Genomic DNA, 19374 nt, shown 5'->3' with positions numbered 1-19374 from the left:
TTCTTCTCTCCTCATAGCATGACTAAACAATCTAAGTCTATTTTCTGTCATCTTATCCACGATAACGCAACACCTTTACTTCCTCTTATATGCTCGTTCCTCGTCCTATCTTCTCTAGTCACTCCACTCATCCAACTAAGCATTATCATCTCTGCTACACTTATTCTCTGCTCTACTTTCTTATCAACCGCCCAACACTATGAACCATACATCATGGCTGGCCTCACAATTTCATACTGAATTTAAAAACTATAATTAGTATTTATTCATATATTATATTTTAAAATCAAAGAACTACTAATCAGGATATAATTAAAGAAATAAGAGTTCATGTTGCTTTTAAAATATTTCACCAATTTCTCTAAAGGAAACANATAATAATCCACCAATTTCTCTAAATGAAACACTATCTACAGATTTGCATCGAAGCGTTTCTTATGATAGTGATTTTAATCACTGTCAGATATCATCNAGTGATTTTAATCACTGTAAGATATCATCTATACTTGTCCCACCTATGCCTCGCCCACACTGTGCCTCGACCCCACTGTGCTACCGTTTTTTATTATTATCTTTAGTTACACATTATTCTTTAATTTTTAACTATGTAATACTTTTTAAGTTCATCCCTTATGCCTTGGAGGGAAGTCAATTTTGTTTTTTTAAATGGTAACACATATTTTTAATTTAATAAAATGTTTGAGTTTTTAATTTAATAGTAAATGGCATTTGAATTTTTAATATAACTTTATTAGCTTATTAGATATAAACATTTAAAGTTTCAAAATTTTGAGTTAATATACATGTATAATACACATGGGATTGTAAATACAGGTAGCTAATTGGATTTTTATGACATTGCTGTCTCAGTCACGGATTGTTTATTATCAATTATGATTATCAATAGATATACTTTCTGTATTGTCAGTTAGTGTATTTATCAACTCATAACAATGTACCTTACTACAATTGATAATAACAATGCTGTGTACCTGCTAATATCGATGTTATAAAAAAATTTTTACTTTTAAGGCTATAACTTTTTAAAAAATGTATGGATCAATACAATTTTTTCATGAGAAGTAGTATTTATATATATCTTTCATTGGATATACTTTTTTTTTAAATCAGACTATTTCCCTATATATGGGGGGGCTTCAAATATAAAAAATGCATATAGAAAGTAGAACTTTTTCAACTTAACTTTTGAAAGTGTTCCGGAAGGTCTGACACTTTTATATATATCTTAAATTAAAGCTAAGGTAATATACTTTAATTTAAAAAAAAAAATTTAACCTCTGGACTTGTCTTCACGGTGAAAATAGACATCAAAGTTAATAAAAAATTACGATTTTTGTAAAATAATTTTTTTTTTTATTTTTAACTTAATAATGCTATTACTTTTTGAAAAATGTATGGATAAGTAAATTTTTTTTTTTTATAGTTGTTTGATGTCTTTATCTATCATTTAATATATATTTTTTATAAATCTGACTTTCTACAGGGGTAATTTAAAATGACAACTTTTTTACAAAAAATTAACTTTTTCAACTTAACTTTTCAAAATGTTCAGGAAGGTCTTACATTTTTATATATATCTTAAATTAAAGCTAATGTAATGTACTTTATTATGAAAAAAAAACATTTGACCTCTGGACTTGTCTTCATGGTGAAAACGGCTACCGAATGCTATTTTTGTATGAAATTTCTCGATTTTATATTTTACATTTTTTACTTTTAAGGCTATAATTATATTATAACTTTAAAAAAAAAAATGTATGGATCAATACAATTTTTTTATGAGAAATAATATTTTTTAATAATCTCTTTTTCATTTGACATACTTTATCTTAATCAGAATATTAATAAGGAACTAGCAATTTTTTAAGTCGTGAAAATAGCTTTGAAATTTGAATTTACTTAAATTGTCATTTTTTTCAGTTGATAGAAGCGACGAACAGTTGCCGAGTCGGTAAAATTTGTATCTTACGCGCTTTAGGTACAAGGTTTCTTCAACCCGTATATGGCAATTAATTTTTTGCACTTTTTTCTTAATTCTTTTTGAGTCAGAAAAAAATTTTCAACTCATTTGATTTATATCTCATTTAGATTCAATAACTTCAATAAAGATCCCATCACTGTAGTCGCCCATAATTAGATGAAATGTCTTATTCATATTAAAAATATTTTACTATGTTTTAGGTTTTAGCTTCGTTGCAAAGCTGAGAAGGTGTTTTTTTGTGACTAACATTTATTTTCTCTGCTCTCATTTGACCTCCTTTTTTCAACGATATGTCAAATGATTACAAATCGTATTTAGTTGAAGATATTACCCTAAAAAATTGAAAATAAATTCTAATTTATCAATTAAACAGTTACTTATCCCATATTCTCTATACAGGCAATTATAATCATTTATTTCTAATATTTTCAAAGTATTTATTGACGAATCAAGTTTGATATGATAGGTTTCAACTACAAAATTTAATCATTTTACTTTGTAATTTAATAATTTTATTACTCTATTTGTGNCAAAAGTTTGCCAACGGTGAGGCGAAGAACTTAACCAAGCCAAAACAGTGGTAGAATCTGTCCACGCAAAAAGACAATCGACGTTGAGTCGATTAGAGATAGTCTCAACAACGAAACGAAGTAATTTCGCAGCAAGTAATGCTCCACATAATTCCAGTCGAGGAATTGTATACTTTTTTAGTGGCGCTACTTTTGATTTTCCAATAATTAGTTGACAAGAAATACCAGAAGATGTGTGAATTCGAATATATACAGCTGCAGCATATCCTTTTTCAGAACTATCACAAAAAGCATGAAGTTGAACAGAAAGAACTTCATCACGTGTTATTCTTCGGGGAATTTCAATATCTTCAATGCATTTAAGTTCCGTTTGGTAACGTTTCCAAACATTTTGGATTTCTGTGGGCACAGGATCATCCCAATTAGTGCCAGCTGTCCAGAGTAGCTGCATTATGTGTTTTGCTAGGAAGGTTACTGGAGAGAGCAGTCCTAACGGATCAAAAACTCGTGCTATGTCTGACAAAATTGAGCGTTTGGTCAACGTTGTTGATGTACTTTGAGTTATGAATGAAAAATTATCAGTTTTTGGATCCCATCTTAAACCAAGTACTTTTACATCAGACTGTTCGCTTTTATTAAGTAACAGGGAAGGTGACATTGCTCTTGCATTTTCAGAAACAGCTTGAAGAACTTGACTACTATTACTTGCCCATTTTCGCAGTTCAAACTGAGCAAGGGAACACAATTTTATAAGTTGTGTTTGGTAATCTAAAGCGTCTTTTTCTGAATTGGCTCCAGTAATTATGTCATCCACAAACGTGTCATTCAACAGTATTTCAGCTGCCTGTGGATATAACTGGCCATCAACGTTAGCTAACTCACGAATGGTACGCAGTGCTTGAAAAGGAGCTGCGGATGTCCCATATGTGACGGTACACAATCGATATTCACTAATCGGATCATTTTGTGAAAAACGCCAAAATATTCTTAAGTAGTCTCGATCAGTTGGTTGTACTAAAATTTGTCGGTACATCTGTTTTACATCTGTGATGAACAGATACTTCCAAATCCGTGCACGTAATAGAATAGCTTGTATATCAGGTTGAAGTTTAGGTCCTGTATACATAGATTCATTTAAAGACAAACCAGCACTTGTCCGTGCTGAAGCATTGAATACGACGCGCAATTTGGTGGTATTACTATCAGGTCGAAGTACGCAATGATGAGGAATATAGTACGCGTGCGCAGTTGCAATTTCTGCTAAAGGTACAAGTTCCATATGACCAGCAGTTAGATAATCTTTCATAAAATTAATGTATTGATCACGAAGAGTCTGATTATTATTTAATCGAGCTTCTAAAAATTTAAACCGACGCAAAGCAATCGATTTAGAATCTCCTAATATCGGTCGAGGAGTTCTAAATGGTATGGTGACCATAAACCGTCCACTACTGACACGAGTTGTAGTCTCTTGATAAATTTGTTCAGCCATTTTATCATCAAGACTGAAATGGCGAGTAGAAGGCATTTCTTCTATCTCCCAGAACTTTTTCAACGTAGTGTCCAAGGTATCTGAGACAGTAATATTTAATGAAGTAATTGCTGGTTTATTACACTGTTCTACTGGACCTATTAGAGTCCATCCAAAAATAGTTTCCATCGCAATGGGTTGACCTGGTTTACCAGATATTTTTCCATCGAGTAAAATTTCAGGTAAGACGTCTGCTCCAAGTAACAAATCAATTGAACCAGGCACATTATATAATGGATCAGCCAGCGATAAGTTATTTAAGTGTGGCCAATTTTTATGCATTAAGGACGTGTGCGGGGTAGCTTCTGTTATATGAGTAACAATCAAAACTTCTACATGTACAGATGGTGACTGACTACCACGAGGTACCAAAGTAACGTTTGATTTTCCCCGAACAGTTGTCGACGTATGATTAGCGAAAGTATTAATTTTAACATTTGACGGACACTTTTTAACCATTAATAAATTGGCACAATGTTCTGTCATAAAACTAGCTTGCGAACCACTATCTAACAGAGCTCTAAAAGTTTTTCGCGTTCCATTTGCAGCTAACACGTCAAAAAGTATAGTAGACAACAATATTATGCGCTGTGGTTGACCTCTAACAACTAACGACGAAGTACTTGGTTCATCACAAGTAGCTGCAGTGGTTGGAGAAGACGAAGACCCGAAATGCAGTAATGTATGGTGAGACCGATTACATGTTTGACATTTATTTTTAGAGGAACAAGACACAGAAGAATGACCGAGACCAAGACAATTAATACAAAGATGATGAGATTTTGCTATTTGAAAGCGTTCTTGAGCGGTTTTATTAGTAAATTGTGGACACTTTCGAATTGAATGAGATTGCTTACACAATATACATTGAATACCTAGTGACTGAGCAGCTGTAGTAGCTAGTACTTTTGACGAAAATTGAGACCGGCATTTAGCATTCGAAAATTTACTTTGTTTATCAACTTGTTTTTGTTGACTGTATAGTGGTGCTGTTGAATACGGAATCGAATGAATATCAGCAGTTCTAATTTGACGACGTAGAAAGTCTACAAATTCATTTAATTTTGGATTATGTTTTTCACCAACAGTCGTTTCCCATCGAGCACGTAATTCTCGGTCGAGATGTTTTTCAAAGATATGAATGAGTATCGGACTCCATTGTCTTGTGACAAAGTCAAGATTATCTAACGCGGCTGTATGTTCCAAAATACAATTTAATAAATTTTTTATTGAACTTGCATCGTTAGCTTTTACTATATATGAAGCTAGTAAGGGCTCAAAATGAATGCGAGCTAAATCACGTTTATTTCCGTATCTCGCCCGCAATATCTCCCACGCACTATGATAATTTGCAATGGTCAACGAAAGATGAGATACTAATGTTTGCGCTTCACCTTCGAGGGACGTCTTTAAAATTTCAAACTTTTCGACATCGGATATATGCGGGGTATGCGACAAGATTGAAGTGAAAAGTTGCTCAAAATTTTGCCACTCTTTCATGTTACCGGAAAAGGTAGGAAATTTACGTTTCGGATATTGTATACTTTGTAAAAAAGAATTCGAAGCGTCTAATGGTTGAGACATAGTGACATTTTCTGACAAAGCTACATCCTTTTTTTGAAACAGAGACATTTGATTAATATCAGCAAACGCCGCAAGATCATAATAAAGCGAGTCAAAACTATCTATTAATGAGTTACTAGCCGAACAATCAATGACGTCATTCGGCGCTGATTTATTACCAACGGCAGTTTCCATTAACTGAACATCTTCTTCGACACATTTTCGAATATTATTTAATTCAGTTAACATATTTTTTATTTTGGCCCGTTTCTCGGCACTTAACCTATCTTTGTTGAATTCATTCATAGCGTGAACAAATGTATTAACTCGATTTATTGCACGCACGACGCGAGCTTTTGCATCAACATATGCGACAGAAACGGGTGGCGACATATTTAAACAAAATAATAAATAAAACTAAATTTTTATTTTTAAAAAGACGACGAATGTGTGTGACACTGTAGTTCGACGAAAAGGATGAATAAACGATCTCGGGAAACGAGAACGCAGAGATAACTACAGTATCAACCGATGTAGATTCAAAATATATTAAATTAATAGCACTATTTACACAATTAACAAAATAGATTTAAAGCAAAATAATCAACTGTTAATTAGAAACAAAAACAAAAAAAAATACGAAAACGAATCGAAATTGAATAGTAATTTAAGTGAACTATAAATAATATAAAAAGGTCACAGNAAATTAACTTTTTCAACTTAACTTTTCAAAATGTTCAGGAAGGTCTTACATTTTTATATATATCTTAAATTAAAGCTAATGTAATGTACTTTATTATGAAAAAAAAACATTTGACCTCTGGACTTGTCTTCATGGTGAAAACGGCTACCGAATGCTATTTTTGTATGAAATTTCTCGATTTTATATTTTACATTTTTTACTTTTAAGGCTATAATTATATTATAACTTTAAAAAAAAAAATGTATGGATCAATACAATTTTTTTATGAGAAATAATATTTTTTAATAATCTCTTTTTCATTTGACATACTTTATCTTAATCAGAATATTAATAAGGAACTAGCAATTTTTTAAGTCGTGAAAATAGCTTTGAAATTTGAATTTACTTAAATTGCCATTTTTTTCAGTTGATAGAAGCGACGAACAGTTGCCGAGTCGGTAAAATTTGTATCTTACGCGCTTTAGGTACAAGGTTCCTTCAACCCGTATATGGCAATTAATTTTTTGCACTTTTTTCTTAATTCTTTTTGAGTCAGAAAAAAATTTTCAACTCATTTGATTTATATCTCATTTAGATTCAATAACTTCAATAAAGATCCCATCACTGTAGTCGCCCATAATTAGATGAAATGTCTTATTCATATTAAAAATATTTTACTATGTTTTAGGTTTTAGCTTCGTTGCAAAGCTGAGAAGGTGTTTTTTTGTGACTAACATTTATTTTCTCTGCTCTCATTTGACCTCCTTTTTTCAACGATATGTCAAATGATTACAAATCGTATTTAGTTGAAGATATTACCCTAAAAAATTGAAAATAAATTCTAATTTATCAATTAAACAGTTACTTATCCCATATTCTCTATACAGGCAATTATAATCATTTATTTCTAATATTTTCAAAGTATTTATTGACGAATCAAGTTTGATATGATAGGTTTCAACTACAAAATTTAATCATTTTACTTTGTAATTTAATAATTTTATTACTCTATTTGTGCGTGCTACAACTGGACTATACTATTCTAAATTTTTAGGAACCATGTTGCTATATAAATAATTTCTAAAAAAAATGATTGTTAGTTTCTCCTGAATTTACAATGGATTTCATAAAATTTATAATCAAATTTTATAATACGTTCAATTGAGTAAATCTTTTTAACAACTTTGTTTTTATTGGTTTTTTTAGTTAAAGTAAATCATTTAAATTAATTAAGTTCTGAATATTTCAATTAAAGAATCTTTTTAAATACCAAAAGTTACTAGGAAATCATTACTATTATTTCTATTTAAGAAATAGATAAATTGTTAAAACATTAACTTTGAATTGTCTGAAATATTTTCAAGTAATATATTTGAAAACTATTTTAACTACATTATTTTATTTATTTATAGTAATAGTTAAAAAAATACTGTAAATAATCGAGAAATTTTTAGTTATTTAAATCACTTTATACATAGTAAACTAAAAAAATTTATTATAAGGCGACAGATGTTTTATCATAAGTATTTATTATTAATATCATATTATTTATAAAAGTTAAATAGAATAAATTAAGGTCTTCTGACACTTCATTAAATTATTTTTTAATAAAAAAATTTCAGATATAAGGAAAATTAATAATTTTCCAAATGTATTTATTAAAACTTTACACATTTAGTTTTGTATTCTTTTCTGTGATATTATATACCAAAGCGGATCCGGCTTTAAAAAAAACGGTTGATCAGTTTCATATGTTACTAAAATATTCAGGGTGGAAAAATTTAAAAGATTTGGTTTCTATAAAGCTTCGCAGGGAGACACATTATGTTAAAGATTTGATTGTAATACCAACACATCGCAATAAATGTCACCAAAAAATAAGAGCCTTGACTGTATGTATTGGATGCATATATGTAAAATTTATAAATAAAATTTCATTAGTTATTAGCAACATTTTACAAATGTGTCAAAAAAAAATTCTAGAAGATTTAATTAATGGATGTATTTGCACCGAAGAACTTGTATACATATTAACCTTATTAATTGTTCCACTGACAACATTGATGCAAGGAGCCATAAATGCTTTGAATTCTATACGCATAAATTCAAGTTTAAAATTTGCAAATCGTCACTGCACAATAAGTAATTTATTAGAGACATTTGGAAATATTCTTGAAATTTTGAACTATAAAGCTCTATCACGTGATAATGTTTCTACATACTTTTGGACATTAAATTACATAGATAGTTTTATTATAAACACATTAAATGAAATACAAGCTGTAACTAATATCTATTGTGAATTTGTATCTTATGATACAAATGATTTATGGAATAACTGGGTTCAAGAATATGAAGCTTTTATTGACCACGAAGATAGTTCTGTATTTTTAAAATTTATAAAGAAAAAAATTAAGGATAATGTAATGACAGTAATTAAAGAACAGTATTTACAACTAGGATTTATATTTGACCCAATTACTGAAGAAACGTTTGCAGCAACATTAGATGACCCAATTGAGCTAGGTATTTATAATAAATAAATATTAATTTAATATCTTATAATTATTATTTTTTGACTCTAGAATTGGAATTGGCAATAAATGAAGAGCATCCAGCAATAATAAAAATAAAAACAAGTGAAAGTTTTAATCAATTTAATATTGGTTTACATTAAATAATTATTAAAACATAATAATATGATTCTATATTAAATTGAAAGGAGTGAATGATATTATTATAATATTACAATAAGCTAAAATATAACATTAGAAATAATAAAATTAAATTTTAGTCGTTTTTATAAACGATTTTTGGTACCTGTATAATATTATCTATTGTCTATGTATTACTTTATTTTTCAAATTGTGTTCATGTTTATGATCTTTTAATTATACAATTTAATTATTATGTTTGTGTCATTAAAGCATACAAAATTTATATATTTTGCTTTGCTTTTATTCTAAGTAAAGCTATACGAGTTTTCTTATTGAAACACAATTGGATTTCTACATAGAAAGTATCGTATATACGATACGACCTTGGTTGTATTATCCAGTAAAGTGTGCTGGTATAAGTTGAGTACATTTAGTCTTATTACTCTTTTATGGTTGACAGTCGTGGACATATTCCATGGAAGTGTTCATAGAGAAAAAGATCCTGAGTCAACTACGACTCAATGATTTTATTTATTTATAAAACTAAAAACTAGTGTTGTTATAACAAACTTATAACAGAGTTGTGTTTTCAATCGATATTGACACGACAAAGTTGTTCCAAACTAGTGACTGAAACACATAGTCATGACAAGAAATTGTAATGTGTTCTGGTATTTCAAATTGATCAAGATTAGTAATATTATTCTGATTATTTGATAATAATGTATTTTATAAATTTTTAATATTTTAATTATTCGGTCCTAATACTGTTTAAATTATTTTTTCTTATTGTGTATTTTTTAAACAACATGACAAAACAGGAGAAGTAAATGGCTGCACTGATGATGACAAAGTAAAATTTTTACACATTTTTCTTGAGAACATTAAGGATAAATCTGCCTCGTAGAAGTGGGTAGATTTAAAACAAAAATTTATAGAGAAATTTCAACTAATAGAGTATTGAAAAATAAAGTTGAAAATAAGCAACAAAATAAACGACAAAATGACTTAGAGTCAGTAATGAGATTTGTAACGGAGGTAGATAAATAGTGTAAAAAGGTAACTAAAAACATGTCTAAAGATTATATTTGTAATTATATTTTGAGTATTTTAAGAATATAGAGTACCTAACCCCTCCGACCTATATGACTTTATTGTTTGTCAGTACAGCTACCTGTATTTGTAATTCCTTGTGTATTATACATGTATATTAACTCAAAAATTTGAAACTTTAAATGTTTATATCTAATAAACAAATAAAGTTATACTAAAAATTCAAATGCCATTAACTATTAACTACTTAAAAAGTATTATATAGTTAATAATTCAAGAAACTAAAGATAATAATAAAAAAAAATATATAAATTATTATTATTCTGTTAGTAATTGAGTGAGTTATGATAAAAAAATTACCCTACATATAATTTATAAAAAAAAAAAGTAGTATTAATCCATACATTTTTTAAAAAGTTTAGCAACAAAGTTAAAAGATGAAAAAAATTATATCAAGAATTTTTTTACAAAAATAGCATATTATTGAATACGGCAAACATTTTCACTATGAAGACAAGTCCAGAGGTCAAATTTCTTTTTTCAAATTGAAGTATATTATATAGGTTTTAAATTAAGGTATATATAAAAGGGTTAGTATTTCCTGAACACTTTAAAATTTAAGTTGAAAAAATTAATTTTTTGTGAAAAAGTTGCCATTTTGAAACTCTTATTGTGGGCAGGTAAAGGGTCAAATGTTCACAATGAGGGAGATAATCATTTTCGTTAAACCTGAATAAGGTAGGCTTTTCGTTTTAGCATACGGGCAGGTTAGGTAGCTGCCAGTACCAAATTGTTTGGCATTTATTGAATGTTACGTTCAGGCCTGTGTTTAAGTTTTTTGCGTGGGTTATTAATATTAATGAGCAAAACAAAGTAATTTTTTATCCCATTACTATCAAATGACGTTTACCCTCAATCATTTTTGCCCCCCTTAACCATCCCTAAATATGGTCCCGTCGTTTTAAATATTTACTTATTTATCAAATAGGCAAATCTTTATAAAGAAAATATGACGTTTTACTAAGGTTAATAAATTATAATAGATAACTATCTTAAGTATGTATTAGGGTGGTCCTTAATGTATAGATGCGGAATTTTTTTTTTCAAAATTTAATCGGGCTACCCCCGGAATTTGTTCAAAACTATAAAAAAATAATTTGTGTCAAATTTCCATAATTTTGACAACCATAAGCCGTGCCTCAAGAGGGTTGAAAATTTAATCATGAGTATAGTTTTTCAATAATTGTAGTTTATCTCAAAATTTATGACTTTTACATAAAAGTTTATAAGAAAAAAATTGTAGATATGAATATTTTACATAAAAAAGTTATTACTAAAAAAGTCATAAGTCAAATATTTACCTCGCAAAAGTTAAAAGTTCAACCAAATATATTTTTAAGAGTAAAATTCTGAAATTTTCACAATTTTAATATATACGATGAAGCGCTTGCGTTATAAAAAAAATGCTTGAGTAAAAGTTGTTTTAAATTAAATGTTTCATATTTTTTTTAAAAAAAAAACAGTTATGAATTATTTAATTTATAAGTATTATATTTTAGTTTTTGTCTCGTGTGGAATATGTTTATCGAAAAATGCTAAAGCAATGTTGTCTGAAGTTAAATAACATAAATGGTTAACAAATTTTTTCAAATTATTTTTAGATAATTCTTCATCTATGGTTTTGTATAAGAAAATATTTTTTAAAAATTCTAAATCTTGTCGAGGCGTAAAAGCAGCAATTGGTGCATTAAACCAAGCTTTGATGCATAAATTAACCAAGAAAATGCATATACTCGAGATTGAATTATTTTCTTTTTGTGTCAACTTGAATTCTTCACGAATATTAAATATTTTAAGAGTATAAAGCGCTTTTGAGACATCCATCGAGAATGGTGAATCGCTCCTATAGCTCTAAATAATACACCTCTAGGTGGAACTCTATTTAAAAAAATTACTGTTAGCTCAAGAAGTTCTCTATAATCTTCTCTAAAGTGAGATAGTTTTAATTGATTTAAACAAAACTCTAAAATATGATCAATTGAACTTTGCAATTTTTCAAAAATAAATCTATCGTTGATACCGGACTTGTAATTTTCGGCCAAGAATTTTGAAAACGAAGAAATAAGGGGACATTCGGTCCTGAAGTTTTGTGTCATATGTACATTTTAAAATAATCTCGTAAATATGATGATGACACGGAAAGAATAAAATATTTTTTTCTAACGATTGTTCTAACAAAACACACGTACCTCCAATCCTGTCTAAACGATAATTAATATTACTATTTATATTTTCAATTAAATTTTGAAGGATAAAAAATTATAAATAACAGTTAATATAATTTTAAGTAAAAGTAACAACACGAAAAACGGTAATTTTTTACACAAAAATAATAATTTTCGTTTAACTTCGGCTGAATAAAATATATAATAAATATAGTATAATAATAAACAATTGTTTTATTTACCTGATAGTTAGTGGCTGTAGTATCAAAACACATAGCTTTTACGTGGTTTGTTAAACCTCAATCGACCAACCTTTGATATATAGCCTCAGCCTGTGATTTAGAAGTTCCGTTTAACAACTTTGGTACTGCTAATAGTTGGTCATTTCCATTATTTGAAATAATTATAGGTAGTCTATCAACTATTTGTTTACTACATAAATCAGGTAATAATTTGCCGTCCCAATGTAAAACTAAGGTATTGAGATTAATCACAGAAAATTTGTCGCAAATTTCTGTAGCTAAATTCTAACATATTTTTTCACGGTGTTGTTTAATTGATAACCTATTAACTATGATATCATTGACATCATGTTCTAATGATTCAGCCGCTGCAATTATAATGTGCACTGCGTCTCGGTCGCTTATTTTGCACCAATCTAATGCTGAAGATAACTTTACAGTCATTATGTCTATTGTACCTCTTTGTTTTATGGAGCTTGATATTGGCAAAACATTAGTTTCATTAGACGGACCCGGTGAAAAATTAATATCTTCTAAATTTAATGTTTGATCTTTAGTTTTTTTAACATTGCCATCAAACAAATTACTGAAGTCATCATTGTATACAACTATAAAACAATATAAATTAATGAATATAATGATGTATAAATCGTTGTAGATAATTTATAGATCGTAATATTTTAATCTAACTCACAATCATCAGGCAAACTTTCTTCTGTGTCGTCGCTTGTAGAACAGAATTAGCTAAAATTTAAATAAAAATTGCATATGACTGAACAATACAATACTATACTATTCACTGTTTATTTTTAACTCAAAATACTTACTAATTAATTTGAATTCATCTTCATTATGTTTTCTTTTTTTCTCAAATTCTTTTAATTTTTTTAATTGCTTAAATTCTTCTTTTTGGTAAGTTACATCAACGCTAATAAGTGATCCTGGACGACCTTTTTGTCTTTGACTTATTAAAAACTGCTTGTCTATATCAATAGTCATCATGTCTAATAAATCTGCATGAGTAATATCAAATAGCTCATCAAACACATTGTACAAATTGTTTTCTTTATCTATCTGAGTATTTGTACGCCGACTTGAATTTTTTTGCAAATTACGCCATGTATTGTACAAATTCTCTAATTTTGGTAAACAATTACGAACTTCTTTAGTAGGTATTCGAGCTTTTTGCCAGAATATCAATGTTTCATCGATCACTAAACGCGCACTATCAAGAACACTCAAGTTAACTTCTCGAATATTAAAAAATAATACCGATAAAACTTGTCTATTTGATGGTAATTTACATCCAACGAGTTGATGTGAACTATTACCAATTAAATAAATACTTTTTCGTGAATTTCTTTTCGTCTCCATTAAATAAAAAAGTGATAATTGAGTTTAAAAAATCATAAAATACACTGACTACAGATTATCTCGATGAAACCTCAATGTTAAACGTAAACGTTTATAATTGATGTAAAGATATGAACTAAAATGCTGTAGTTTATGATATCGCATGTAATCAACACAGATAATAACAATAGGTAATTTTAAGTAGGTAATATACAATCTGACCATATTATTTCGATAATATTTATACCTTGTAGAAATCAACAAACAAAAATAATCTATTATTTTGTCGATATAAACGTATGATACTATAATAAAAAACTCTAGAAATGAATTTTTGTTATTTTGTGATCGAATGAGCCATTTTATGGAAAAAGTACTAAAGACAAATATTATTGAAAATTTAATTAAAAAAATATTTTATTATAAGATATGTTTTCCTATCGTTAATACTTTAGGATATAATCGCAAAAAATAAATACGCCCATTTTTTTCATTTTGTTGAACTTTTAACTTTTGCGAGGTAAATATTTGACTTATGACTTTTTTAGTAATAACTTTTTTATGTAAAATATTCATATCTACAATTTTTTTCTTATAAACTTTTATGTAAAAGTCATAAATTTTGAGATAAACTACAATTATTGAAAAACTATACTCATGATAAAATTTTCAACCCTCTTGAGGCACGGCTTNATACTCATGATTAAATTTTCAACCCTCTTGAGGCACGGCTTATGGTTGTCAAAATTATGGAAATTTGACACAAATTATTTTTTTATAGTTTTGAACAAATTCCGGGGGTAGCCCGTTCAAATTTAAAATAATGAAAAATCCTTATTTTTCATGATTACTGTGTATACATATGATGATAGTGTGTATACATTACAAACTTGGCATAAATACCATGATAAGAAATTAGATAAGGCAAATAATTGGGATAACATAAAATTACTTACTTATCACTCTCATTCAAAAGTATATTGAAAAGATAGCGTTTTCTTCTGTCCTTTTCTCAATACGTATTTCAATGTTTAATACCGTAAAATAGTACATGAAAATTCAAATTTTCACAAACTTCAAAACGCTACAGAATATTTACTACTGAATATTAATAAGATATTTTTTTACTAAAATTTTTCTTAAATTCTACTCTACAAAATAGCTATCTTAGATTTTTTTTTTACATTTTATTTAAAATTTAAAAATAATTAATATTTTTAATAAAATGTAAAAATATTAATTATTGAGATATAGCTATAGACCTAACGTCTAACTAATATTTAAAAAAGAAATCAGCTGAAAATATTAACTGGATCAAAAGTTATTTAAGTTGTCAGTGAGTGGTGGGCCATCCTGTATATATATATATATATATTTGTAATAAATAATAAAAAGGGAAATGATAAATATTTTCTATTAATATTTTTAAAAATATATTAATAGAAGGATGCGCCTTAAAAAATTGTTCAATAAAATGTGAATGAAATGATTCACAATTATCAATTGTGCTATCTAATAACAATAAAAAAAATAGTAAAAAGCTCGATTAAATGAATAGTAGATAATTATTATCGTGTTATTTTGGCAAATATTTTAACCAGTGGTTCTCAAGCTTCTATTTATAGACAGGTATAAACTATCGGTTTATGACAACCGGTATTTATTTATTATGTAATTTTTGTTATTACTGTGACGGCGAAGCTTGTCAGCTACTCTTTAGCCCTTCGGGGCTGGTAATGTATAATTTTTTTGTAAACATGTTTTGACCCAGATTATTTTTTTTTAGTGCTTTGTGCTAAAAGCACGTCTGGTGAATTTATTTTATTTAATTTTTTTTTGTATTTGTTACTATTTTCTATAACATGATAGGCGTGTTACAATACCACCTGTCATGTTATATATATATACATATCTTTTTTGTGAATTTCTTTTACATCATATCATATCATTTTTATTTTATGCAGGTTCCATATTCATTTGACTCGTGTATTTTTGAATTTTTTTCCTTTCAAAAATTAATTCTCCCTAGTTTATAAGGTACGGACAACAGCCTTGTATATGGTCATCACTGATCATCATGATCATGTGACAACTATCACAAGGTTTTGGAGTATATCAACAGTCAACAATTCAACAAACTTCAAATATAATCTTTTTTTTTTATTTTTATTTTTTTCTTAAATTTCTTTCAGTATAAAATATTTTATTTTCGTAAAATCTTACTGGTTCGACAGTACATTGTCTCTCCCAGTGGTTAGCGACCCTCATTTTGTATTTTTCAATGCGTCATGAAAGTTACAAATTTTCCGTAGTGGCTAATTCATTAGATTATTTTTATGATATTAGTAACGTTTCACGTAAAAATTTGATTTAGCAACGTTTTATTGGTCTATAAACAATGAAAAATGTTTCATTTTAGTGATATATATTTGTTATAATTCAAAAATAATAAGCAATATTGGTAAAGTTGGTAAAATATAAATAATGAAAATGAAAGATGAATATTTGGGTTTAGTGAGAACCTGATGTTGAGGTTCTATCGGGGTCGTATGGTTCGAGGGTTTAGAACGACAAAGACAAGTAGATATAAAAATAATAGACGTAGTGCCTCTATTCGAGGTGAAATAAACTTTTGTCTGGTTAGTTTCTAATGTCCTAACTAAGAGGCAACGAAACGGCGAAGCCAGTTCACGAATACCTCGGCAACGAGACGGCAGAGCCAGTCCACGAATACCAGAGCCTAATTTATACAGTAGAAATCACGCTAGGTTTTGTAAAACATCTTTAAGGCAACGAAACGGCAGAGCCAGTCCACGAATACCATATAACGTGATTATGTATAACTTCTTTAACCAACCAGTCAAAATTGACACTTTAAGATATTAATTTAATAAATGATCTATTGCTTTGTCATCCTTTACTCAAATTTATTAACTCCAAATAATTGGGATAACATAAAATTACTTACTTCTTTTATTCTTGCAAATTGCTGTAAAATGATTTGATAAATATCTCGATATGTTTATATATGTTTAAAAGTATTTAATTCGCACTTCTTCAAAAGATAAATAATTAAAACAAGTTCTTTTCATATATAAATAAAACGCGTAAAAGTCAGCCGACAACAACACAGGGCTGTGACTGATAATTGTTTCTTTTTTTTCTTATTTCAATTCGGAGAAAACGAACTCTCTCGCTCGCTGTCACTCCTTGGAGTCTCCCCGGAGTCTCTCCTGAGTCTGAAAGGATTTCAGTGCTTTTTATAGTAAAATGATAGTACCCCCAATCCAGGGATATTGTTGTCAGCGCTTTTAGTGATCTTTTTAGTTTATTGTATTTAATTATACATTACATGATTATTATATTGAGATAACATATTTAACAATTAATAATTTGACATATATATATAAATAATAAGAAATTGTGTTGAACATCGTATTTGTTATGACAGATAAATTATTTGTTTGTTTACAAGTTATTTAAAATACAGATTATACATTTTTCATTAATAATTAGAAGATGCGTAANTAATTTAAAATACAAATTATACATTTTTCATTGATAATCGTAAGATGCGTAATGCAAATCATTGAGCATATTACGACATATTTTAACTGTGAATTTACTAAAAAAACGAATTTAATACTGCTATTATTTGTAATGATATTTAATCAAAAAGAGATAAAAAAGAATATTTTAAGCTGGTTTAGAAATTCAGTAATTTAGTTGAAGCAAAATGTTTAATAAAAATCGGGGGTCTCATTATTATAGCAAACTTTCGTAAGGTATTTTAAAATAATAATAAAATCCCATAACCTACCTACTTAAATAAACCTTGAAAAATTAATGCCTTCTCAGTTTTTCATTAAGTGTTGGAAAATCTACTTAGCGGCGTGATTAAAAATAGAATTTTATTATTATGTTTTAATAATTTTTTAAAGTTTTACAAATATTTACGTAAATTTTAATAAATTTATTATAATGATGTTTTATACATAATTGTAAGATATAAAATTAGTTATATAAAATTTAATGAATTTCTATTTGTATTGGCATTGAAGGCTTCTCATCTGTTTCTCTAAATTCCAACTCTAGATTCATAAAAAAAATTATAATACTATTAATAAATATTTAATTAATATTATTTATTTTAAATACCTAATTCAATTAGCTCCTCTGGTGTTGGGACAAATGTTTCTTCGGTGATTGGATCAAATTTAAAACCCAGTTGAAAATACTTTTCTATAATTGCTGTCTTGATATAATCTTCAATTTTTACGTTTAAGAATTTGAAAAATTCTAATTTTGCGACATAAACAATGTCTTCATATTCTTGAACCCAACCATTCCATAAATAATCCATGTCATAAGTTTCAAAAATACAAAAGATATCAGTGTTTTGTTTTATGTTCGATTTTATTTTTTCAAAAAAATATTTTATAAAATTTTTTACTGAATTGTATTTAGAAATATTATCGCGTTTTAGAATTACATTTATTAATTTATCATGAATAGTTTCTATTTCTCCTACGAAATTACTTATTTTATGGGAGTATTTATCACATAATGGGTCACTACCCCATGGAATGTTATGTAACATATCCAAAGCAATCATGGCTTCTTTCATCAATTTGGCCATAGGAACAATGAATAAAGATATTATATTTATGAGTTTTTCAATGCAATTGTATCCATTTATTACATCGTATTCTATATTTAATATTTTGTCACATTTTTGTTGGTAGTTTATAATAATTGAAAACAAATTTTGCATAACTTTTGAGTATGTACATCCAAGAAATATAGTCAAACCTCGTACTTTTTTATTACAATTATAGCGAAGTACAGGCGTTTTTATCAAATTTTGTAAGTAAAATGTATTTGTACTATATATTATAGAGTTCACATCGTTTAATTTTTTCCATCCCGAATATCTTAGCAACGTCTTTAATTTATCACTATTTAGTTTGTTATTCAGTTTTGCTTTTGTATAAATTATCACACACAATAATAAAAAACACAACTTAGAAAGTTTTGATAAATTCATTGAAAAATAATTATTACTATTACAACTGCAACTTTTTGATGAAACAATAATTCAACAAAGTGATAAAAGACACGTATTTATTTTATTCTAAATTTCTAAATTATAAGATGAACTTTTACGATAAACATCTGTTGTATAAAACTTATTTGAATTTTTAAATTTTAGTTTTATACACCTAACTAAACATTTATCGCAAATTTCAATTTTAGCTTCGATGCGAATGTATTAATTTTACCATGATGTGTTTTTTTTATGCCTGTTGCCACTTTTTCTCAGTTCTCATTGAACCGATTTATTTCAACAATACGTTAAAAGATCACAAATCGTATCTGGTTGAAGACATTACCCTTAAAAATTGAAAAATTTTCCCTCGTTTCCCACAAATGAAACCTTAGGTTGGGTTTTTTGAAGATCTATCACTTATTCTGCTCACAGGGGGGGGGGATTTAAAATAGCTACTTTTTACTAAAACTAACTTTTTCAACTTAA

At 27.8% G+C, this 19374-nt stretch overlaps 4 protein-coding genes across 4 annotated transcripts in view; 1 reads left to right on the top strand and 3 right to left on the bottom strand.

Moving 5' to 3' along the window:
• Positions 1-6314, bottom strand: part of LOC126908176 (uncharacterized) — a 9022-nt gene extending 2708 nt beyond the window's left edge. Inside the window, exon 1 of the mRNA XM_050690087.1 lies at positions 2522-6314. Within this exon, the coding sequence (XP_050546044.1) occupies positions 2522-6019 (3498 nt within the window). The 5' untranslated portion in view covers positions 6020-6314. The remainder of the gene's footprint in view (positions 1-2521) is intronic.
• A 1578-nt stretch (positions 6315-7892) lies between these two features.
• Positions 7893-9148, top strand: LOC126908391 (uncharacterized). The gene is made up of 2 exons (XM_050690414.1): positions 7893-8834; positions 8894-9148. The coding sequence occupies exons 1-2, from the start codon at positions 7958-7960 to the stop codon at positions 8983-8985; spliced, it is 969 nt and encodes a 322-aa protein (XP_050546371.1). The 5' UTR covers positions 7893-7957; the 3' UTR covers positions 8986-9148.
• Positions 9149-12491: 3343 nt separating this feature from the next.
• On the bottom strand, positions 12492-13859 carry LOC126908175 (uncharacterized). The gene is made up of 3 exons (XM_050690086.1): positions 13313-13859; positions 13180-13229; positions 12492-13093 (listed from the first exon to the last, which is right to left on the bottom strand). Exons 1-3 carry the CDS (start codon positions 13857-13859, stop codon positions 13025-13027), a joined length of 666 nt encoding a protein of 221 aa, XP_050546043.1. The 3' UTR covers positions 12492-13024.
• Positions 13860-17732: 3873 nt separating this feature from the next.
• On the bottom strand, positions 17733-18950 carry LOC126908393 (uncharacterized). Its single transcript, XM_050690416.1, has 2 exons — positions 17997-18950; positions 17733-17929 (listed from the first exon to the last, which is right to left on the bottom strand). Exons 1-2 carry the CDS (start codon positions 18883-18885, stop codon positions 17868-17870), a joined length of 951 nt encoding a protein of 316 aa, XP_050546373.1. The 5' UTR covers positions 18886-18950; the 3' UTR covers positions 17733-17867.
• Between the last annotated feature and the right edge of the window lie 424 nt (positions 18951-19374).

Source organism: Daktulosphaira vitifoliae, unplaced genomic scaffold (assembly GCF_025091365.1).
Source record: "Daktulosphaira vitifoliae isolate Bord-2020 unplaced genomic scaffold, ASM2509136v1 Scaffold_5, whole genome shotgun sequence".
NCBI classification, from domain to species: domain Eukaryota; kingdom Metazoa; phylum Arthropoda; class Insecta; order Hemiptera; family Phylloxeridae; genus Daktulosphaira; species Daktulosphaira vitifoliae.
The sequence above is the reverse complement of the archived record's forward strand: the minus strand, read 5'-3'. Positions and strand labels throughout refer to the sequence as shown.

Excerpts from the sequence above, each read along its gene's own strand:
- LOC126908175 (XM_050690086.1), bottom strand. The coding sequence starts at position 13,859 with ATGGAGACGAAAAGAAATTCACGAAAAAGTATTTATTTAATTGGTAAT. Across the intron at positions 13,230-13,312 it reads AGATGAATTCAAATTAATTA|CTAATTCTGTTCTACAAGCG; the intron begins GTAAGTATTTTG and ends TTTAAATTTTAG. Across the intron at positions 13,094-13,179 it reads AGAAAGTTTGCCTGATGATT|TTGTATACAATGATGACTTC; the intron begins GTGAGTTAGATT and ends ATTGTTTTATAG.
- LOC126908391 (XM_050690414.1), top strand. The coding sequence starts at position 7,958 with ATGTATTTATTAAAACTTTACACATTTAGTTTTGTATTCTTTTCTGTG. Across the intron at positions 8,835-8,893 it reads AGATGACCCAATTGAGCTAG|AATTGGAATTGGCAATAAAT; the intron begins GTATTTATAATA and ends TTTTGACTCTAG.
- LOC126908393 (XM_050690416.1), bottom strand. The coding sequence starts at position 18,885 with ATGAATTTATCAAAACTTTCTAAGTTGTGTTTTTTATTATTGTGTGTG. Across the intron at positions 17,930-17,996 it reads AGAGGAGCTAATTGAATTAG|AGTTGGAATTTAGAGAAACA; the intron begins GTATTTAAAATA and ends TTATGAATCTAG.